Source organism: Ammospiza nelsoni, chromosome 28 (genome assembly GCF_027579445.1).
Source record: "Ammospiza nelsoni isolate bAmmNel1 chromosome 28, bAmmNel1.pri, whole genome shotgun sequence".
NCBI lineage: Eukaryota > Metazoa > Chordata > Aves > Passeriformes > Passerellidae > Ammospiza > Ammospiza nelsoni.
The window spans coordinates 436,612-458,916 of record NC_080660.1 but is presented as its reverse complement, the minus strand read 5'-3'; the positions used below and the strand labels follow the sequence as shown (position 1 = coordinate 458,916).

Sequence of the window (22,305 nt, the reverse complement as noted above, 5' to 3'; positions counted from 1 at the left end):
ACCGGGATTTTGGGAAAACTCAGGAATTCCTGGGAAATCCCAAATCTATCCCGGCCGATTATCCAGAAGGACAATTCCCAAAAATTTTGGGATGCCTGGGGTGGGGGAATGTCCAATCGCTTTTCTGTGGTGCTCCCAAGGAATTCCTGAGCAATGGGATCTGGGAATTGGCGGGATTCGGAAATTGGTGAAAATTGAAAATTGGCAGGATTGGGGAATTGACAGGAGTTGGAAATTGGCGGGATTTAAAAATTGACGGAATTGGGGAATTGGTGGGATTTGAAAATTGATGGGATTGAAAATTGGCGGGATTGGGAAATTGGCGGGATTCGAAAATTGGTGGGATTGGGGAATTGGCGGGATTTAAAAATTGGCGAGAGTTGGGAATTTGGGAATTGGCGGGAGTGGAAAATTGGCGGGATTGGAAATTGGTGGGATTGGTGGGATTCAGAAATTGATGGGATTGAAAATTGGTGGGATTTTAAATTGGCGGGATTTGAAAATTGGCAGGAGTTGGGAATTGACGGGATCTGAAAATTGGCGGGATTGGGTGATCGGGGAATTCGGGAGTTCGGACTTCGGGAATTTGGGAATTTTGGAATTCGGGATTTAGGAATTTTGGAATCTGGGAATTCGGGATTTGGGGAATTGCTCCCGAATTCCCGTTGTTTGTCTCCGCAGCTCCAGGGCGGCCCCCCCGTGCCCGTGCCGTGAGCAGCCCCCCATGCCCGGCCCGTGGTCCACGCCGGCCCCTCCGGAGGCTCCGGACGCCCCAAAGGCCTCGGAGAGCGCCGGGACGGAGCCGCCGCCGCCGGAGCCGCCCGGTGAGGGAGCCCGGGGAGACTGGGGGGACTGGGGATACTGGGAGGGGTGCCAGGCATTACTGGGGATACTGGGGGGACTGGGGATACTGGGAGGGGTGCCAGGCATTACTGGGGATACTGGGGGGACTGGGGATACTGGGGGGACTGGGGATACTGGGGGGACTGGGAGGGGAGCCGGGCACCACTGGGGATACTGGGGATACTGGGACAGGATCCACCCCATTGCTGGGGGGACTGGGGATACTGGGAGGGGTGCCAGGCATTACTGGGGATACTGGGGGGACTGGGGATACTGGGGGGACTGGGGATACTGGGGGGACTGGGAGGGGAGCCGGGCATCACTGGGGATACTGGGGGGACTGGGGATACTGGGGGGACTGGGAGGGGAGCCGGGCACCACTGGGGATACTGGGGATACTGGGACAGGATCCACCCCATTGCTGGGGGGACTGGGGATGCTGGGATGGGAGCTGGGCATCACTGGGGATACTGGGATGGGATCCGGCCATTACTGGGGATACTGGGGATACTGGGATGGGATCCATCCCATTGCTGGGGGGACTGGGGATACTGGGAGGGGAGCTGGGCATCACTGGGGGGACTGGGATGGGATCCGGCCATTACTGGGGATACTGGGACAGGATCCAGGCACTACTGCGGATACTGGGAGGGGAGCCGGGCACCACTGGGGATACTGGGATGGGATCCAGCCAATACTGGGGGGACTGGGGGTACTGGGATGGGAGCCGGCCATTACTGGGGATACTGGGGATACTGGAATGGGATCCAGGCCTTACTGGGGATACTGGGAGGGGAGCCAGGCATTACTGGGGATACTGAGATGGGATCTAGCCCTTATTGGGGATACTGGGATGGGATCCAGCCATTACTGGGATAACTCGGGATACTGGGATGGGATCCAGGCCTTACTGGGGTTACTGGGACAGAATCCAGACATTACTGGAGGGACTGGGACATACTGGGATAGGATCCGTCTGTTATTGGGGTTACTGGGAGCCTGGGATCCAGCCCTTACTGGGGTTACTGGAGAGCCCTTACTGGGGTTACTGGGGGGACGGGAAGCCTGGGATCCAGCTCTTACTGGTGTTACTGGGACATACTGGGACAGGATCCACCCCATTACTGGGATATACTGGGACAGGATCCAGCCCTTACTGGGCCATACTGGGACCCCCCAGCGTCTCCCGGCCCCGTCCCCGTCTCCCGGGCGACGGCGGCAGCGGGAACGGCCTCGGTTTCCATGGAGATCCGTGCGGGATCATCCGGAATTCCGGACAAAGGAATTCCCCCCTTCCCCCTTTGCGCCTCCCTGACCCCTTTCCCCCTTTCCCGGGGCCTTGGAAAAGGGGCCCGAGGGGGTTTTGGGGTGGATTCGGTGGGAATGGGATTTCCATGGAAACCCGGGAGGCTGGGACGGCTCCCAGAGGCAGCCGGGGCCTCCCGGACTGCGGGGTTGGGGCGCCCAGATTCCCCCAAAACCCTGGGGAAAGGTTTGGCAGGATCATCCCGAGGGAATCCCAAATTCCCAGATTCCCAAGGGCGGGGGGGGCACAAACCCAGCTCCCAAATTCCATTTCCCTGTCCATCCCGAATTTCCTCTCCCTCCTGACCCCAAATTCCCTCTCCCTCCTGACCCCAAATTCCCTTTCCCTACCCATCCCAAATTCCCTTTCCCTGCCCATCCCAAATTCGCTTTCCCTTCCCATCCCGAATTTCCTCTCCCTGCCCATCCCAAATCCCCTTTCCCTCCTGACCCCAAATTCCCTTTCCTGGCCCCATTTCCCACCAGGCAATGGGATTCAGGGACAGGAGGGGCTCTGGTCCATCCTGGGCCATCCTGGGCCATCCTGGGCCATCCTGGGCCATCCTGGGCCGGCCCCGGTGACGCTCCCCGTGTGTCCCCGCAGGTGGGCGCGTCCTTTTCTCCTGAGCGAGGCCACCCCAAGGTGACAAAATTGAGCCCCTCAAGGTGACGGTCGATCTCCTGAAGGTGCCCCTGGGCCTGAAGAAGCCCCCGCTGAAGGAGGCCCTGGCCGCCCTCCCGGGGAAGCCCAAAGCCCAAATCCTGGAGCGGCACAAGCCCCGGCGCTCCGACGCCATGGACAACGAGTCCCAGTACTCGGGGTACTCCTACAAATCCGGCCACTCCCGCAGCTCCCGCAAGCACAGGTGAGGGACCCGCAGCCCCTGTCCCCACCCTTGGAGGGTGTCCCCATGACCCCAGTCCCGAGGGAAGTCCCAGTCCCACTTTCTTCCCCCCTTTTTCCCCCCATTTTTCTTGCTTTTCCCCCATTTTTCCTGCTTTTTTCCTTCTTTTTCCTTCTTTTTCCTTCTTTTTTTCCTGCTATTTTTTCCCCATTTTTTGTCCTTTTTCCCTGCTTTTTCCCCCTTTTTTCTCTCATTTTCCCTGATTTTTTCCCAGTTTATCCTGCTTTTATTCCCCATTTTTCCTGCTTTTTTCCCAACATTTTCTCCCCATTTTTCCTGCTTTTTTCCCCATTTTTCCCCCACTTTTCCTGTTTTTTTCCGACTTTTTTTCTGCTTTTTCCCCCCCATTTTTCCCCATTGTCCCTTCTTTCCCCCCATTTTCCCCCCATTTTCCCCCCATTTTTTCCCCATTTTCCCCTCAATTTCTCCCATTTTTCCTGATTTTTCCCACTTTTTTCCTTCTCTTTTCCTTCTTTTTTTCCTTTATTCCTGCTTTTTTCCTGCTTTTTTCCCCATTTTCCCCCATTTTTCCTGCTATTTTTCCCCATTTCCCCCCCCCATTTCCCCCCCATTTTTCCTGCTTTTTTTCTCCATTATTCCTGCTTTTTTCCCTTTTTTCCCCATTTTCCCCGCTTTCCCCAGGGATCGGCGGGAGCGGCACCGCTCCAAGAGCCGGGACGGGACGCGCGGGGACAAATCGGTGACGATCCAAGCGCCGGGGGAGCCTCTGCTGGACAACGAATCCACGCGGGGCGACGAGAGGGTGAGCGCGGTGGGGGGACACAGGGCTGGAACCCCCCCCGAGGGATGAGGGAATTTTTCCCGTTGGAATTTTTCCCGGCGGAATTTTCCCCGTCGGAATTCCTCCCGGCGGGATTTCCCGGCCGAGCGGTCCGGCCGGTCGGGCCGGTCCTGTGGGGAGAACGAGAAAATGAGAAAACGAGAAGGAGACGCGGCACCGGCGGCTCCGGCGCCAGGGCTGGAAAACGCCCCCGGGATCTGATCCCCAGTGAACCCAAACTTTGAGGATTTGCCCCAAATTCCTGCCCAGATGGGACAGGGGAGGCTGCCCCGCCCTTGGTGCCCCTCGTTCCCAAATTTTGGAATTTCTCCAGCTCGATCTCGGCCTTTCATCCTGTCCCAATCCGCCCACGCCGGCGGCAGCTCCGGCGCTTTTCATGTTCCCTCTGCGGTGGCTTTTCCTGGGAATGGGGGATTTTCTGGGAATGAGGGCTTTTCCTGGGAATGGGGGCTTTTTCTGGGAATGAGGGATTTTTCTGGGAATGAGGGCTTTTCCTGGGAATGGGGCTTCCGGAGCCGCCCTGGAGCGTCCCAGGCTTCGCTTTGCCCCTTGGAATGAAATCCATGGAGCTCTGGAATTGCTTGGATGGGAATCATCCCATGGGCAGGGACCCCTCCCACCATCCCAGGGCACTCCGGGCTGGAATTGGGGCTGGAATTTTCCAGCGATCCATGGAAAAAACAGGAATTGGGCTGGAATTGGACTGGAATTTTCCAGGGGTCCGTGGAAAAACAGGGAGGAATCTCCCAGTTTTCCTGGTAGGAATCTGTGGGGAAACTTCCAACACAGAAAACGAAAAACAAACCCCAAATTCCAGGAATGTCCGAGTGCCCAAAACCAGGATGAGGGAAAGACACAAGGACAGGGGTGGGAGAAAGAATCCAGCTGGGAAGGAATCCAGGAATTTTGGCACCTCTCTGGCAGGGAGAGGGGGTTCTGGAGCGGGGAAGGGCCTGTCTGGAGCCATTCCCGACAATTCCTGACAATTCCCAACGATTCCTGACCGTTCCAAGCATTCCCAAGCATTCCCAAGCATTCCCAGCCTTTCCGGCACGGGCAGCACTGCGGGGGCGTGCCGGGCGTGTTCCTGCTGGTCCTGCCAGCCAGGAAGGGTTGGCCAGGAAATCCGGGAGCTTCCCGGTCCCAAAGCTGCTCCTGCCGGAGCTTTCCCGATCCCAAAGCTGCTCCTGGCGGAGCCGGAGCTTTCCCGGAGGGAGAATTCCCAGCGGAATTCCCGGCGGAATTCCCAGGCCCGGGCTGAGGTTCCTCCACCCTGAGGGCGATGGCTCCGGGCAGCGCTCCCGGCGTGGAGGTGGGATGGGGGTTTGGGGAACAGGGAGTGAAGGAATTGGGATTGAGGGAATTCGGGAATCAATCCTTGGAATGTGCCCTGTCACCTCCCCGGGGTGGCATTTCCTGGAGATGCGGTGGGTGGGAGGTCCTGGAGGTCAGGTGGGACAGGTGGGACACAGAGCCACCCCTCAGAATGTCCCCTGGTCAGGATGACACCTGGGTGGTCGATGGGAGGTCTTGGAGGTGAGGTGGCCACAGGTAGGACTCCTTGGAATGTTCCCTGTCCCCTCCCGAGGGTGGCAATGGGGACACTCTTGGTTTGATAGTGCAAAGGATGGGAGGTCCTGGAGGTGAGGTGGCCACCTGGGACAGGTGGGACAAAGCCACCCCTCAAAATGTCCCCTGCTCAGGGTGACACCTGGGTGGTCAGAGGGAGGTCCTTGAGGTGAGGTGGGACAGGTGGGACACAAAGCCACCCCTCGAAACGTCCCATCCCCTCCCCAGGACGACAACTGGGGCGAGACCACCACGGTGGTGACGGGCACGTCGGAGCACAGCATCTCCCACGATGACCTCACGCGCATCACCAAGGACATGGAGGACAGCGCCCACCTGGACTGCTCCCGCCACCTGGGCGTGGCCCTGGGCGCGGCCCTGGCGCTCCTGGCCTTCCTCACGCCCTTGGCCTTCCTCCTCCTCCCGCAGCTGCTGTGGCGGGAGGAGCTGGAGCCCTGCGGGACGCCCTGCGAAGGGCTCTTCATCTCGGTGGCCTTCAAGCTCCTCATCCTCCTGCTGGGCAGCTGGGCCCTGTTCTTCCGCCGCCCCAAAGCCTTCTTCCCGCGCGTCTTTGTCTTCCGCGCGCTCCTCATGGTGCTGGTGTTCCTCCTGGTGGTGTCCTACTGGCTCTTCTACGGCGTGCGGATCCTGGACTCGCGGGACCGCAACTACCGCGGCGTGGTGCAGTTCGCCGTGTCGCTGGTGGACGCGCTGCTCTTCGTGCACTACCTGGCCGTGGTGCTGCTGGAGCTGCGGCAGCTGCAGCCCCAGTTCACGCTCAAGGCCGTGCGCTCGGCCGACGGCGCCAGCCGCTTCTACAACGTCGGTCACCTCAGGTGGGGACGGCCGCGGTGGTGGCGCGGGTGGATGTTCTCGTGGTGGGAATGGGGATTTTGTAGCGTGGGCTTGGTGGGTGTTGTCGTGGTGGGAGCTCTTTTCTCTGGGAATTGATGGAATCACGGAATGGTTTGGGTTGGAAGGACCTCACAGATCCATGGGCAGGGACACCTCCCACCATCCCAGGTGGCTCCAACGCGACCTTGGACACTCCAGGGATGGCACAGCCACGTTTTTTCCCGGGAATTCCCTCCCAGCCCCTGCTGTCCCTCGGTGTGTGTCCCCCCCACGCATTCCCGCTCTCCCCCTGCCCCACGTTCCCGATGTTCCCCCCACAGCATCCAGCGAGCGGCCGTGTGGATCCTGGAGAATTACTACCATGACTTCCCGGTCTACAACCCCGCCCTGCTCAACCTCCCAAAATCCGTCCTCTCCAAGAAAATGTCCGGCTTTAAGGTCTATTCCCTCGGCGAGGGTGAGGTTCCATTCCCCCTTTCCCCCCTTGGCTTCCCCTTCTCCTTCTCCCCCCATTTCCTCCATCCTCATCCTCGCGGTCGCTCTCGTGGACGTTTCTCCATCCACATCCTTGTGTTCCTCTCCGGAATTTTTTTGGAGGGAGCTCCGGGGATTTCCTCCCTTCTTTTCCGGAATTTTTTGGGGGAACTCTGGGTTCTTCCTCTCTGGAATATTTTTGGGGAGCTCTGGGTGCTTCCTCCCTTCCTCTCTAGAATTTTTTTGGGGGAGCTCTGGGTTCTTCCTCTCTGGAATTTTTTGAGGAGAGCTCCAGGGGTTTCCTCTCTTCCTCTCTGGAATTTTTTGGAGGGAGCTCTGCGTATTTCCTCCTTTCCTCTCCGGAATTTTTCTGGGAGCTCCAGGGGTTTCCTCCCTTCCTCTCCGGAATTTTTTTGAAGGAGTTCCAGGGATTTCCTCCCTTCCTCTCCAGAATTTTTGGAGGGATCTCTGGGTGCTTCCTCCGTCCTCTGCGGAATTTTTTGGATGGAGCTCTGGGTGCTTCCTCTCTGGAATTTTTTGGAGGGAGCTCCAGGGGTTTCCTCCCTTCCTCTCTGGAATTTTTTTGGGGGGGGAGCTCCGGCTGCTTTTTCCGAGCTCATCCCCAGTCTGGATGGCTCCACCAACAGAGAATTCCACCAACAACTCCACGGGGCAGTCGCGGGCGGTGATCGCGGCGGCGGCGCGGCGGCGCGACAACAGCCACAACGAGTTCTACTACGAGGAGGCCGAGCACGAGCGCCGGGTGCGCAAACGCCGTGCCAGGTGAGGAAAAATCCACGGATTCCCCGATTTGGGAATGCTGTGGTGGGTTCTTTCCAGGTTTTTCATGGATGGGGATGTTCCAATTGGTGATTCCAGATCAACCCAAGGGCAGTGGTTTGGAGGGGTTGTCAGCCGAGTTGTTTGAAACTTGGGTTCTTTCATCCGAGTGAATCCCAGCAGATCCAAGATTCCCATCCTGGATCCATGGAGATTCCTATCCTAAATCCAAGGGAGTTTCGCATCCCAGATCCAAGGGAGTTTCCATCCTAAATCCAAGCAGTTTTCTAACCTAAATCCAAGGGAGTGTCCATCCTAAATCCACGGGGTTTTTTTCCCAAATCCACAAATTTTTCCATCCCAAACCCCCGGGTTTCCCCGCCTCTCCCGCAGGCTGGTGGTGGCGGTGGAGGAGGCCTTCACGCACATCAAGCGGCTGCAGGAGGAGGAGCAGAAGAACCCGCGGGAGATCATGGACCCGCGCGAGGCCGCCCAGGCCATCTTCGCCTCCATGGCCCGCGCCATGCAGAAGTACCTGAGGACCACCAAGCAGCAGCCCTACCACACCATGGAGAGCATCCTGCAGCACCTCGAGTTCTGCATCACCCACGACATGACCCCCAAGGTGCCCAAATGGGGGTTTGGGTGGAATTAATCCCATCTGGGATGAAAAATGAGGGGTTGGAGTGAGGTGGGGTTGGGTTCTTCTCGTGGGGAACTGGGAACGGAGCTGGAGCTGCTGGAGAAGGGAATGGAGAATCCTGAGGGTGATGGAGGGGCTCAGCCTGGAGAAAAGGGGGATCCAGGGGGGATTTGGGGTCTGCCAGGGGGGATTTGGGGTCTGCCAGGGGGGATTTGGGATCTGATCCCATGGAAAAGGGGGATCCAGGGGGAATTTGGGATCTTCCGGGAGGGATTTGGGATCTGATCCCAGAGGGAATTTGGGATCTTTCAGGGGGAATTTGGGATCTGATCCCAGAGAAAAGGGGGATCCAGGGGGGATTTGGGATCTGCCAGGGTGGATTTGGGATCTGACCCCAGGGAATGGGGCAGGACAAGAGGGAACGGCCTCGAGCTGTGCCAGGGGAGGCTCAGGGTGGGAAATTTGGGAAAATCCCCCCTGGAAAGGCCTTGGGAGGGGCTCAGGGAGGTTTGGAGTGACCACTCAAGGAATTCCTGGAATTCTGGGGGACCAGGTGAGGATTGCCCCCAGCTCTGACTCGATGACCTCAGAGCTCTTTCCCAACCTGGACAATTCCCAAAAATCCCAAAAAATCCCCCAAAATCCCCAAAGCAGCACCACGGGGCTGTTTTCCCTCTAAAACAAACCAAAACCAGGTCTGGGCCACCTGGAGGTGACATCCCCGTGTCCTTGCCCTCTCCCAAGGCCTTCCTGGAGCGGTACCTGACGGCCGGCCCCACCATCCAGTACCACAAGGACCGCTGGCTGGCCAAGCAGTGGACGCTGGTCAGCGAGGAGCCGGTGACCAACGGCCTCAAGGACGGCGTGGTCTTCGTGCTCAAGCGCCAGGACTTCAGCCTGGTGGTGTCCACCAAGAAGATCCCGTTCTTCAAGCTCTCCGAGGAGTTCGTGGACCCCAAGTCGCACAAGTTCATCATGAGGCTGCAGTCGGAGACCTCGGTGTGATTGGGCCGCGTTGGGATTTTTCCCGAATCCTTCCGGCTCCGAATCTCCCAAATTTGGCTCCTCTGGCGCCGCCGGGACGCGGAAAACCGGAAAAGGCGCTCCCGGCTTCGGCGCCTTGCTGGGATCATGACCACTCGTCCTTTCTTGAGGTGGCTGAGCGCCTTCTCCTCATCCTCCTCCTCCTCTTCCTCCTCATTCCCGAAATCCGGATCCTTTTGGAGCCGGAACTCAAGGGCTAATCCCAAGAATTCCCAGCTTCCTTCTTCACCAGCGTCCTGGAGCAGCTCCGGGGTCCCACCGACCTCCTGCTCCTCCTGTCCGTGTTCTCCTGGACATCTGTCCTGGCTCTGGCCTTAAACCACTTCCCAGCTTGGGATCCCAAGGGAATTTTGGAAGCGTCTCCAGGAATCCGTGGCTGCTATGGAAAAGCTCCCCCTGGTGCACCCCCAGGTTTTGGGAGCATCCTCCTCGCCTCTGCTGAATTTTTAGGAAAAACGAGCGGAAATCTGGGGTTTTTTTGGAGGAGCTGAAGGTTTTGGGAGTGCCCTCCTTGCCTCTGCTGATTTTTTAAGGAAATTTGGGATTTTTTTGGAGGAGCTGAAGGTCGAATTGAGGTTTTGGGAGGGTTTTTTTGGGTGGGTTTTGCTGCTCCTGGGGGGATCCACATCCCAAATTCCAGCGGGAGCTTCCCGGTGCCGTTGGAGCAATCCTGGATCCGTGACCCTGAGGAGCTCCATGAGATCTCAGCGAGATCCTTCAGGAACGTCCCTCAAATGAGGTGATCCCACAGAATTCCCATCGGGATGCAAAAAGAAAAAAATTCATTTTTTCGCCTTCTCCTGGTTTTGTTTCTAAGGTCGCAAATACCTCACGGATGGATTTGGGATTTTATTCCCAATTTTTTTTTGGTTTTTCTCCCCGCTCCAGCTCCCACCTCCACCCTCGTGGGGCCGGAAGTGCCGGATTTCATTCCAGGAGTTTTGGGGTCGGGTTTTGGGGTCGATTTTGTCCTAAGCACTAAAAAAGGGGGAGTTTGGAGCCAGGGGAGGCTTCCCCAGTAAGCACCAGTAGCAAAATGGGGGGACCCACCCCCTACCCGAATTCCAGGAAATTCCTGGGTTTTTTGGGAGTTTTGGGAGAAATTTTTTGGGCAATTTGTACTGGGAGCCCATTTTGGGCCATTTTCCTGAAAAAAAAAAGAAAAAAAAAGGGCGGGGATGGATCTTCCTGTGAGGGGTGGGGAGTTCTCAATTCCATTTGGGAATTTTGGGAGATCAAAATTCCCTTTTTTTGGTTCCGTTTTCGGGGTCGGGTTTGTATTTTGTTTTCCCGCAGAGCCGAGGTTTCTGTGCATGCGTGTAGAAAGTTGTAAAATGTCAAATTAATGGTTTTTAATATATAAAGAAAGCTTGGATTTTCCCGGAGTTTTGCAGTGGATCGGAGCGTTCTGGCAGTGGTAGGAATTTTTTTTCCGTTGGTGTTTGGTTGTTTTTTTGGGCTTTTTTTTGTTTTATTTTTTTTTTTTTTTTTCATAGAGGAACTAAAATTGTACAATTTTGTTTTTTTTTTAATAAAATAAATCTGTTTTGAATTTTTTTTTTTTCTTTTTTTAATTTATTTCGGCTCGGGGGCTGTGGGGCCAAGAGTTTGGGGTTTGTGGGGCCGAGGATTTGGGGTGTGTGGGGTGAAGTCTGGGGGTCTGTAGGGACAAGGATTTGGGGGTTGTGGGGTGAAGGATTTGGGGTCTAAAGGGCAGGGATTTGGGATTTATGGGGCAAAGAATTTGGGGGTTGTGGCGCCAAAGATTTGGGATCTCTGGGGCCAAATGTATGGCGGATATGGGGCCAAGGATTTGGGGTTGTGGGGCCAAGGATTTGGGGTTGTGGGGCCAAGGATTTGGGATTTATTAGGCCAGGGACTTGGGGTGTTTGTCACTAAATTTTAGGAATCTATGGGGCCAAAATTTTGGGATCTACAAGGCCAAAATTTTGGGATTTTTGGGCCAAAACCTTGGGATTTTGGGGCTGATGGTTTGGGGTCGATGCCCAACCCCTCCTGCACTCATCCCACCCCCAAATCCCCCAGAACCGCCCCAAAACCACGGAGGAAAACATCAGAGTGGGCTGCGTGTCCTGGCAGAGAAATTCCAAGGATTTTTTGGGATAAAATCCCACTTTTTGTGCTGTTCCTCATGCAGGGGACACCGGAGGGGCCTCGGAGTGGCATCGTGTCCCCAGGGTGGGGCTGGGAGCCACTGGGGCCACCCCGGGACCCTCAGGAGCCTCCCGGGGGCGAGTCCGGCTGGGGAGGAGAAAATTGGGAATTGGGAGGGGCTGGAATTGTCCCTTTATCCCTGGAATTGTCCCTTTTTCCTGGGAATTGTCCCTTTATCCCGGGAATTTTCCCTTTTTCCCAGGAATTCCCTTTATTCCAGAAATTCCATTTTATCCCAGGAATTTTCCCTTTTTCCCAGGAATTCCCATTTTCCCAGGAATTTTCCCTTTAGCCCAGGAACTCCCCTTTTCCTAGAAATTGTCCCTTTTTCCCGGGAATTTTCCCTTTTCCCGTGAATTCCCTTTATCCCAGAAATATTCAGTTTTTTTCCCAGGAATTTTCCCTTTATCCCAGGAATTTTCCCCTTATCCCAGGAATTTTCCCATTTCCCCAGGAATTTTCCCTTTTTCCCAGGAATTTTCCCTTTTCCCAGCAGTACCGGGGGCTGGGGGGGCTCTGGCTGGTCCAAGGGGGTCTCGGTCTCCTCCGGGATTTTTGGGATGGGCTCGTGGATGTGGGGCTGGACCAGAGCTCCCAGATCTGCAAGGGAAGGGTCGGGATGAGAGCTGGGAATCTCCGGGATTTGGGAATTCTGGGAATCTCCGGGATTTGGGAATTCTGGAGCGGTTTGGGATGGGAGGAGCTTTAGGATCATCCCGATCCCATGGGAAGGGACATTGCCACCATCCCAAACTGGAATTGGGAACTTCCAGGGATGGGATAACAAAATATCCCAATAAAAACTGAATATCCCAGAAAAAAATAAAACATCCCAATAAAATTGAATATCTCAGAAAAAAATTAAATATCTCAATAAAACCGAATATTCAAGGAAAAATGAAATATCCCAATAAAATTAAATATCCCAGAAATAAAATCCCAAGAAAATGAAATATAAAAGAAAATATCCCAGTAAAATCAAAATACCCCAATAAAATCAAACACCCTGTTAGAAAAATACCCCAAAAAATTAAAACAAAATAAAATGAAATAAAATAAAATATAATTAAATAAAATGAAATAAAATAAAATATAATGAAATAAAATGAAATGAAATAAAATAAAATAAAGTAAAATAAAATAAAATAAAATAAAATAAAATAAAATAAAATAAAATAAAATAAAATAAAATAAAATACAACCAAACTTCCCAGTAAAACCAGTTCTCCCAGTTACCCCACAGGGCTCACCTGAGGAGTCACTGCCGCTCGTGGCCCTGTCCAGGATCCCTGTGACCAGAACAGACCCAAAATCTGAATTTTCCACCCCAAATCCCCTTTGGAAAACCCCAAAAGCAGCCAAGCCCCAGTTTGGGTTTGGAGCGGGGAAAAAACCCCAAAACCCCAAAAAATTGTGGAGAAGGAAAGGGCAGAGGTGACCCCAAAAGAGGCAAATTTGGGGCCAGATGGGAAATTGGGGATGAATTTGGGGAATTTCGGGAATTTTGGAGCACAGGGGAACCTCCCAGCCCTGAGCTGTGACCACGATGGTGCTGCACCCCAAAAAGGGACATTTTGGGGCACTTCTGGAGGTTTTGGGGGTTTTGACTTCTGGATCTTTTTGGGGCATTTCTGATTATTTTGGGATTGTGACTTCTGGGGGTTTTGGGGTTGTGGCCTCTGGATTTTTTGGGGTTTTGAGTTCTGGATCTTTCGGGGTCATTTCTAATGATTTTGGGGTTGTGGCCTCTGGGGGTTTTGGGGTTTTGACTTCTGGATCTTTTAGGGGCATTTCTGCCTGTTTTGGGGTTGTGGCCTCTGAAGGTTTTGGGGTTTTGGGTCTGACCTTTGTCCTTTTTCCTCTGGTAGGTGACAAAGAGCACGAGCAGGGCCAGCACCACGAAGATGACGGGGGACCAGTACCGGGCTGAGACACCCGAGGAGGCTCCTGTGGGGACAGAGGTGACATGGGGGGACATCCCCCAAGGAGGTGACAGGTGCCTCAGGTTGGTGGCACATCACCTGGAGTGGTGACACGTCCCCCAGAGTTGTCACACATCCCCCCATAAGGGTGACAAATCACCTGAGACAGTGACAAATCCCCCAGAGTTGTGACACGTCCCCCAGGAGGGTGACACGTCCCCAAGGAGGGTGACAAGTCCCGATGGGGGTGGCACACACCCCTCAAGAGGGTGACAGGTCCTCCAGGGGTGGCGTCACCTCCTCATGATGGTGACAAATCTCTGGGGACAATGATGAACCTCTGGGGACAATGGCACCACCCCACGATGATGGTGACAAATTCTGGGGACAGTGCCACCTTCCAGGGGACAATGCCACTTCTCTGGGGACAATGCCACCTCCCTGGGGACAGTGCCATGTCCCCACAATGGTCACAAATCCCCAGGGACAATGCCACCTCCCTGGGGACAATGCCACCTCCCTGGGGACAATACCACGTCCCTGGGGACAATGCCACCTCCCTGGGGACAATACCACATCCCTGGGGACAATGCCACCTCCCTGGGGACAGTGCCACCTCCCTCCCTTCCCCTGGAACTCACGGCTCTGGTTCCCCGCCGATGTCACCGCGAGGTCCCCGAGGCTCCCAGGAGGGCTCGTGGTGACCCTCGGCCACGCTGTCACCGCGTCCCCGTCCCCGGTGGCCGCGCTGGGGTGTCCTGGTGGCTCCAGGGGGTCCCGTGTCCCCTCCGGGGTCTCCTCGGTGACATTCCCGTTGTTCCCGTTCCCCGACTCCTCTTCCTGGAAGCCGAGGGCTGGGGATTTGTGGGGTTTGGGATTTGACCGTTCTGCCCCAAATTCCGGGGTCAGGAACGGGAACGTCCACCTCAGTGTCCCCTCAGGGGACGTGGGACAGGGTTTGGGGACAGCGCCAGAGGGTGACAGGTCAGGAGGGACCCAAAAGGAAATTTTGGGGAAGAGGAGAGGGAGGGAAATCCCAGGAATTCTGAGGGAGCGGGGATGGGATCCCAGGAATGGCCAGAGATGTTCCAGGTGGGATTTGGGGTGGAAATCCGGGAAATTCTGCCCCAGAGGGTTTTGGGGCTCTGGAACAGCTCCAAGGGATGATCCCAACCCCAAAACCTCCAGGAGGGTTTGGAAAACGCTCCCAGACACCGGGCGGGATTTGGGGCTTTGGGGGATTTGGGGATTTTGGGATGGCCTGGGGCTGGGTTGGGTGATCCGTGCAGGTTTTTCCACCTCAGGAGGTCCCACAGCTCTCTGAGGGGGCTGAGCTCGAGCGGAGCAGCGGCCCCACATCCTGTGAGGTTCACACCTCACCCCTGACGACAAAAACCCCAAATCTGTCACGTTCTCACAGTGGAAAATGGGGGCTGGGGCTGAGCTGAGGCCGTTCCGAAATCCAGGGGGTTTTGGGGTCGTGCCACCAGCAGGGAATTATAAAATACCCCAAAATATCCCAAAATACCCCAAAACATCCCCATTTGGGGCATGGAATTGGGGAATGTGAGGTGGAAGGACCCACCAGGATCATCCAAGTCCCGTTCGTGGCCCTGCTAAGATCAAAACCAACAAAACCAACCCAAAACGGTCCAAAAGCCCCTCCTGATGCTCTGGGATGGATCTGGGGAGCTGGGACAGCTCAGAAGACCCCAAAACCCTCATGGGAACACAAACCACGCTCAGCAAAGCCGGGCTCAACCCAAACCTGAGCTTAACCCCCAGGAAAAACCCTCCAGGGACCTCCCTGCGCTGCACCCGCTGCCTTCAGCCCCTTCCTCTTCCTCATCCTCCTGATCCGAGCCCCCCGAGCCCCCCCGGCCCCACTCACCGGCCCCGGAGCAGAGCAGGGCGAGGCAGAGCCCCCCAAAGCCCCTCGGGCCCATCCTGCCCCGCCCGGCCCCTCGGAGCCGCCTCCCTTCCCCTTTCGGCTCAGGAAGCGGCGGTTGGTGAGCAAAGGTGGTGAAATCGGGGGAGGAACGGGCAAAAAACATCCCCGAGGTCCTTCCTCCACACCATGGGTCATCTCTCCACCCCATGGAATTATTTTTCCATCCCATGGATCCGTTTCTCCTTGCCATGGGATTATTCTTCCACCCCATAGAATTTCTCCATTCCATGGAGAAATCAAATGGATTTATTTCTCCACCCCATGGATCGTCTATCCAATCCATGGATCATCTCTCCATCCCCATGGATCATTTCTTCACCCCATAGATTCATTTCTCCATCCCATGGATCCGTTTCTCCTTGCCACGGGTTTACTCTTCCATCCCATGGGATTGCTTCTCCATTCCATGGAGAAATCCGATGGAATTATTTCTCCACCCCATTGGATTCATCTCTCCACTCCAGGGATGTTTCCCCTTGCCATGGGTTTACTCTTCCATCCCAGAGTCGCTCTCCGTGTCCCGTTTTCCCTCAGATCCACCCCAAATCCCGGATCCCCAATCCCGAACCCTGGCCCTGCAGGGATTGGTGGGGCCGAGGTTTTGGGGGTTCTTTTGGGGGGCTGGGTGCTGTAAAATTTAGAGCGTTCCGGAGGTGAGGAAAGGGAGCAGGTGCTCAAACCACACGAGCTCTGATGGGAGGCCTCACTTCTCGTTCTGCTTTAACTTCCTGGCGTTATTTTTGGTTGGTTTTGGTGGTTTTTCAGCCCTGCGAGGAGCTGAAGCTTTTGCAAGGCTCAAAATACAACAGAAGAAAAAAAAAATTTAAAAAGTAAATTTTTATTTATAAAATGAATCCCTGAGCTTTTAAAAATGACTTTTCTGTGCAAAGAGGGGCTGGTTTGGAGCCTTCCCTGGACATCTCCAAAGAACCCACTGGATGCCTGTCTGGGTGATCAGGATTGGGACTGACAGTCCTGGAGGGCTTTTCCACCCTCGGGAATTTCAGGATTCCATGGGAAAACCCTTTGGAGAGTCTCTTCCAGCCTGCCTGGGAGTCCCGGCAGCTTTGGCAGAGTTTTGGTCCAGAGGTGGAGAGGGTGGAAAAAGAATCCCACCGAGCTGCCAAAAACATGGAGAAAGATTCCAAAAACACGGAGAAAGATAAAAAAAAAAATCCTCTCTGAAATCTCAAAGAGAGGGAAACTAAAGCAGCAGAGATGAGGAGGGGAAGGGAGGTGCCAGGAGGGGGAGATCCCTGAGATTCGGGTCTGGAGCAGGACTGGGGATGTTGGAGCCGTTCTGGAGCCACCTTGTGGTGTCCATCTGTCTGATCAGAGAGTGGACACCACTTAAACCAGTTCCAGGTCCTTCTAAACCAGTTCCAGGTCCTTTAAATCACTTCCAGGTCCTTTTAAAGCAGTTCCATCTTCTTCCAAATCAGTTCTGGTTCTAAATCAGCTCGGATTTCTTGTAAACCAGGCTCAGTCTCATTAAAACAGATTTTTAAATCACTTCCAGGTTTTTAGACCAGTTTCATATTCTTAAACCAGTTGCAGGTCCTTTAAACGAGTTTCAGGTCCTTTAAACCAGTTTCATGTTCTTTAACCTGTTCAGTTCCTTTAAATCGATCTCTTGATCTTCAAACCAGTTCTGGGTCCTTCTAGACCAGCTCCAGGCCGGTCACGGTGGCATTTTCTGCTGTCCCACCATCCGCCTGCGAGGACAGATGGACACAAGCTCGGTTTGGGGTCCTGGGAGCTGATCCAGGGTTTGGTTTGAGGGCTCGGGACCCCTCTGTGCCCGTCCCAGCTCCAGGGGTTCCATCTCCCAGCCCGGGCTCACCTGCTCTGGACGCTTGACCAGGGAATAAATGGTTGAGGGGGGTCCCCCCTCCGCTGGTTTGGCTTTAGTTCCGTCAGGGACGCTCTGGGGGGAAAAAGATTTTTAAATTTTTAAAATTTAAAAAAAAAATTTAAGAATTTTAAAATTTTTTAGGGCTCGGTGCTGGAAAAATTATCCCAAATCCAGGAACCCCACAAAGCGCCACCTCTGGAGGTGTTGTCCCATCCCAAGGCCAGGTTGGATCATCCTGGCACAGTGGGAATTGTCCCCACCCATGGAATGGGACAATTTTAAACTCCCAGCCCCGAAACCCCCATTTTTCTCTGATCCCCTCCACAACCGAGATTTTGGGGCTGGGCACGGAGTTTTGGGCAAGTTCAGGTGCCCTTGGGCCGCCTCCAGCTGTGGCACTTCCCACTGGGAATTCTCAAAAGGAACCAAGGGTTGTCCAGCCATCCCTGGGGTGTCCCCACGGTGTCCCCAAGGTGTTCCCAAGGTGTCCCCAACCCCAAATTCACCTGCTGGGAAGGTCCCACCTCGGCGTACACGGTTGTGTAGTCGTTCGTGGCCCCTGGAACTGGGGAAAAAAGCAGGAATTTGGGGATTTGTGGTGCAGGGAATGCGGGAATCCCAACCTCAGCAGTCCAGGCTTGGGTAAAACCTCGACCCCGAAGCCCCTCGGAGCTGCCGGAGGTGGGAATTGCTCCCCATCCCACCCTCCCCGGTGCCGCGGGGTCGGGATGAACTTCCAGCACCAAGGACAGGGAAAATCCGCCCGGTTTTGGTTTAAATCCCAAATTCCTGGCTGCTTTTTTGGAGGACAAAATCCATTTCTTTCTCCTTCATTGCTCATGGAACAGAGCATGGAAAAGGGGGTTTAAATCCCTTAAAATCCCATTTTTGGGATCAATTTCCCATTGGAATTCCTGGGTGAGCAGGTGGGGATCAGGCACAACTTGGACTCGATGGTCCTGGAGGGATTTTCCAGCCTCGGGGATTCTGAAATTCTTGGCTGGACTGACCCTGAGTTCCCAAGTGGAATTCCTGACTTTTCCCCCTAAATGTCTCTTATTTTATTTTATTTTTCCCCAAATTCCCTCTTTTTTTCATAATTCCGCAGCTGAGCTCCCAGCTCCCCCTTGGTGGTCTGGGATGAAATTTTCCAGCAAAAAATGGAAGGAAAATGGGATTTCAGGAATTTGGGATCAGCCCCTCCCACTCCCCACCAGGACAGAGGGGTCGGGGTCCTTCCCAAACCACGGCACCGGGGATGGTTCCCCTGATCCTAAACGCAATTCCCTGGTTATTGCCACCAGGAAAAGGGCAGGGAACTGCCCCAAAATCCCACCTGTGTCCGCAGGCCTGGGCTGGGAGAGGGGGAATTTCGTCCAGCCTGGAGAAGATGCGACAGAATCAGAACCACAAATCAGCCCCAAATTCACCCCAGATCAGCCCCAAACCCTCCCCAAATCCACCCCAAATTCGCCCCAAATCTGCCTCAAATCCACCCCACATCTGCCCCACCCTGGCTCTGTCCCCCTCCCAGGTCCCCTCTCCTGCCTCCCAGGGCTCCAGGGATGGTTTTCCATGCTCACCTTTGGATTTCCACAGGAACAAGAGGAAAATCAACAAAAGGACCAGGACCAAAATCACGACTATGAGCCCGACCCCAGCCCTGACCCCGACCTGGCTGCTGGAGAGGGCGCCTGGAAAAGGGAGAGCATGCAGAAGATCTCGGGGGATCGGGATCAGCCTATCCCAAACCCAGCATTCCCGTGTTCCTCAGGGGATCGGGATCAGCCCATCCCAGCCCCAAATCCCAGCTTTTCCTGCTCTCAGGGGATCGGGATCCGCCCATCCCAACCTCAACATTCCCATTCCCATCCCAATGCCACCATTTATGTGTTTCTCAGGGAATCGGGATCAGCCCATCCCAACCTCAACACTTCCATCTCATCCCAACTGCAAATCCCAATGTTCCCATGGCTCTCAAGGGATCGGGATCAGCTCGGAATCAGGATCAGCCCATCCCAGCCCCAAATCCCAGCTTTTCCTGCTCTCAGGGGATCGGGATCAGACCATCCCAACTTCAACATTCCCAATCCCACCCCAACCCCAAATCCCAATGATCCCATGGCTCTCAAGGGAATCAGGATCAGCCCATCCCAACCCCAACATTCCTGTGTTACTCAGGGGATTGGGATCAGCCCATCAGGATCTGTCCCCGGCTCTCACCTGTGCAGAGCTCCCCGAGGTTGGTGATGGTGACGCTCTCATTGCTGACGGGGTTCCGTGCCGTGCACGTCAGCGGCTCCAGCCCATCCTGGGATGTTTCGTTCACCAGCAGCACCACGGAGCTGCCGTACCTGTTCTGATCCCCCACCCTCCAGGTGTAGGAGACGTTCCCGAGGCCGGCGCCGGGCGCGGAGCAGCGCAGGGAGGAGCTGCAGCTCCCGTTCGAGCAGTTCTGCGCCTCGCAGGTCACCGTGGGCTCTGCCAGCTCCCCTGCGGGCACCACGGTGTCACAAACCTCTCTTTTAGTGTGAAACCCCCCAAAAGAGCGCTAAAAGCACCCCCAAAACAGCACTGAAAGCACCTACTGAACACCTGCAGGGTGAAGGCGGATTTTTCTCCGTTGATTGTTACAGAGTAGGTCCCGGCATCCTCCATCCTCAGCTGGGAGATGGTGAGCGCGTGGCCGCTCTTGGAGACAGAAAAACGGGTTCTGAATTCTTTTTTATGAAATGCAGGTCGAAGAGGGCCGTCAAATATCACAGTCACTATGGCTTCATTCCCAAAAAACCAGAGTGCTGTCATTCTGTCTGGGTTGTGGCTCTGGAAGGTCACCGACTTGCCCAGGACCCCGTTCACCTCCTTGGTGTCGCTGGCGCTCACTGGGGAGAGAAAACGGGGAGAGAACTTGGGATGGGGATGGAGGTGGGATGGAGGTGGGGGAATGTCGGATGAAGGTGGGCTCAGGGTGGGATGGAGGTCAGTTGAAGGGGGCATGGAAGTGGGATGGAGGTGGAATGGAAGTGGGATGAATTTGGGGTGAAGGATTGCTGAGTTTGGGCTGGAGACAGGATGAAAGTAGGCTGAAGTTGGGATGAAAAGGTGGGATGGAGTTGGGATTAAGGTGGGATCAAGGTGGGATCAGGGTGGGATGGAGAGATGGAGGTAGGCTGAAGGTGGGCTGGAGGTGGGATGAAGCTGGAATGAAGGAGTGCTGAGCATGGGCTGAAGATGGGAAGAAAAAGGAGAAATGAAGGTGGCATGAAAAGCTGGGATCATGGTGGGACCAAGGTTGGATGAAGTTGCAGAACCCAGAGGATGAAGCCCATCAGGGCTGGGGGTGCTTGAGGGCTCATGGGGGGCTCATGGAAGGGTCCCTGGGTGAAGGAAGAGCACGAGGGCACCCCCAGGCCGAGCCCGGAGGGGAACTGAAAGAGAAAGGAGAACGAGGAGCTGGAAACAGCCTGGCCCTGGACACTGCCAGGGGTGCGTGGGGCAGCTCCACCACGGCTTCTCCAGGCTGACCACTCCCTGTGGCCACAGGGAAGGGAACTTTGGAACGGTGGACTCGCTCCAACAGTTCAATGAACTTCGAATGTTGGGGGCACCAGACCTGGTGGGATCTGGAGATTGCATGTGGGATCTCACCATTCCAGGTGGGATCTCACCATTCCAGGTGGGATCTCACAATTCCAGGTGGGATCTCACCATTCCAGGTGGACGCTCACCATTTCAGGTGGACGCTCACCATTTCAGGTGGATTCTCACCACTCCAGTTTGGATCTCACCACTGAAGGTTGGATCTCACCATTCCACGTGGAATCTCACCATTGCAGCAAGGAGAACCCTCCACACTCCTTTGGGTGCAGCCCAGGACAAGGTCCAGGATCCCTCTGGACCCGTCCCTTCCCTCCAGTGACCACACCATGCCCTTGGCTCACCAATTTGAGGAGGAAGGAGCTGTTTTTGTTATTTTTGCAACTTCCCATTTCCAATGAACCGTGCCACCCCATTTATACCAGGAATGGAGTTCTCCTTCCCAATTTTCCTGACAGGCAACTGATCCTGGCCCAGCCCCGAGGTCGGGCTCGGCATCAGCCTCAGCCACCCCTGGGACATGGACAACAGAGCCTGTGGCAGGAACAAGCTGCAGGGGCAGATAAACTCACAGGAATAACAAAACCACAGGATGGTTCACATGATAAACCCCCCTCAGAGCGGGCAAGGGCTGAACCTTGCCCAATTTCCCTCTTTTCAGCCAAAAAACACCCCAAGATGAGACCCCCAAAACCAGGGAGGCAACGTGGAGAGGAGCAGGAGCTGAAGGCAGAGCAGGATGTCTGGAGAACATCTGGAGCAGAGGCTGGGCTAGAGGTGGACAACAGAGAAGGGCACAGAGATGGACACCAGGGATGGACAGCAGAGATGACACCAGGGATGGACACCAGAGATGGACACCAGCCTTCCAGCAGGTTTCCATGGTAGCAGGTTTCCATGGCAGGCCTGGATCCCAACATTGGGCACAAATCCGCCCCATGGAGCTGCTCTGGTGCTCCCAGCCATCCCTTGACCCCAAAAAACCCCAAAACCAGCCCAAGATCTCCTTCCCAGGGGACAAGGAGCACCCGGCACTCACTGGTTTGGTGGAGGAGCATGAGGATGGCGAGATGAGGGATCCAAAACACGTCCATGGATGTCCAGAAACTGAGCGGATTTTGGGGCACCAGCAGGCAAAAATGCGAAGAGGAAGAGCAAGAGCGCCTGCGCGCTTTTTAGTGCCTGGTTGGGGGGAAGTGGTTGTGATCATAAATGACGCAGCAAGGAGAAGCAATTCACACTCAAAAAATGGAAATCTGAGGTGTAAAAACCAAACCCACTGTGTTTTCCATGGAGAGATGGTGGACCAAAAGTGTCACCTGCATCAAGGTGCATCCCACCACGTGTGGGACAAATGGCTCAGGTTCTCCGTGGTTCCCTCAGCCTTGGCCATAAAGGAGCAGCTCCAGTCCCCTCTGTCCCCCCCCAAAAGCCACCCCAAACACGGGACAATGACAATTTTGGGAAACATTGCTTCCCCAGTCAGGATTATTCAGGGAACGTCACATGCAGACGGTCATGACGAAATTTTGGGGCGAGGGGGAAGTGAGCTGGGGCAGATTAAAAAATGTTCTAAAAATGTTCA

The 22,305-nt window shown here is 55.0% G+C and overlaps 2 protein-coding genes across 5 annotated transcripts; one reads left to right on the top strand and one right to left on the bottom strand.

The window, feature by feature from the left end:
• Positions 1 to 142: 142 nt before the first annotated feature.
• Positions 143 to 10,577, top strand: VANGL2 (VANGL planar cell polarity protein 2). Of its 2 annotated transcripts, XM_059490298.1 has the most exons (8): positions 143 to 824; positions 2,753 to 3,014; positions 3,696 to 3,816; positions 5,653 to 6,260; positions 6,600 to 6,736; positions 7,401 to 7,536; positions 7,927 to 8,158; positions 8,921 to 9,408. In XM_059490298.1, exons 2-8 carry the CDS (start codon positions 2,944 to 2,946, stop codon positions 9,179 to 9,181), a joined length of 1,566 nt encoding a protein of 521 aa, XP_059346281.1. In that variant the 5' UTR covers positions 143 to 824; positions 2,753 to 2,943; the 3' UTR covers positions 9,182 to 9,408. The 2 variants fall into 2 exon arrangements, with proteins under 2 accessions (XP_059346281.1, XP_059346280.1); XM_059490297.1 differs by lacking the exon at positions 6,600 to 6,736 and having other exon boundaries at positions 8,921 to 10,577.
• Positions 10,578 to 16,090: 5,513 nt separating this feature from the next.
• Positions 16,091 to 21,857, bottom strand: LOC132084934 (T-lymphocyte surface antigen Ly-9-like). 3 transcript variants are annotated; one of them, XM_059490232.1, is made up of 8 exons: positions 21,760 to 21,857; positions 19,712 to 20,005; positions 19,347 to 19,616; positions 18,707 to 18,817; positions 18,460 to 18,504; positions 17,630 to 17,688; positions 17,112 to 17,195; positions 16,091 to 16,983 (listed from the first exon to the last, which is right to left on the bottom strand). In XM_059490232.1, the coding sequence occupies exons 1-8, from the start codon at positions 21,812 to 21,814 to the stop codon at positions 16,930 to 16,932; spliced, it is 972 nt and encodes a 323-aa protein (XP_059346215.1). In that variant the 5' UTR covers positions 21,815 to 21,857; the 3' UTR covers positions 16,091 to 16,929. The 3 variants fall into 3 exon arrangements, 2 of the variants coding, with proteins under 2 accessions (XP_059346215.1, XP_059346216.1); XR_009420117.1 differs by lacking the exon at positions 17,630 to 17,688; XM_059490233.1 differs by lacking the exon at positions 18,707 to 18,817.
• Between the last annotated feature and the right edge of the window lie 448 nt (positions 21,858 to 22,305).

Bases quoted from the DNA above. Each gene is read 5' to 3' on its own strand.
- VANGL2 (XM_059490297.1), top strand. From the start codon at position 2,944: ATGGACAACGAGTCCCAGTACTCGGGGTACTCCTACAAATCCGGCCAC. The intron at 7,537-7,926 runs GTGAGGAAAAAT...CCTCTCCCGCAG, and splicing joins GTGCGCAAACGCCGTGCCAG to GCTGGTGGTGGCGGTGGAGG. The intron at 8,159-8,920 runs GTGCCCAAATGG...CCCTCTCCCAAG, and splicing joins CCCACGACATGACCCCCAAG to GCCTTCCTGGAGCGGTACCT.
- LOC132084934 (XM_059490232.1), bottom strand. From the start codon at position 21,814: ATGGACGTGTTTTGGATCCCTCATCTCGCCATCCTCATGCTCCTCCAC. The intron at 19,617-19,711 runs GTAGGTGCTTTC...TGGTGCCCGCAG, and splicing joins CTTCACCCTGCAGGTGTTCA to GGGAGCTGGCAGAGCCCACG. The intron at 17,689-18,459 runs GTGGGATTTTGG...TTTTTTCCCCAG, and splicing joins GCCCAGGCCTGCGGACACAG to TTCCAGGGGCCACGAACGAC.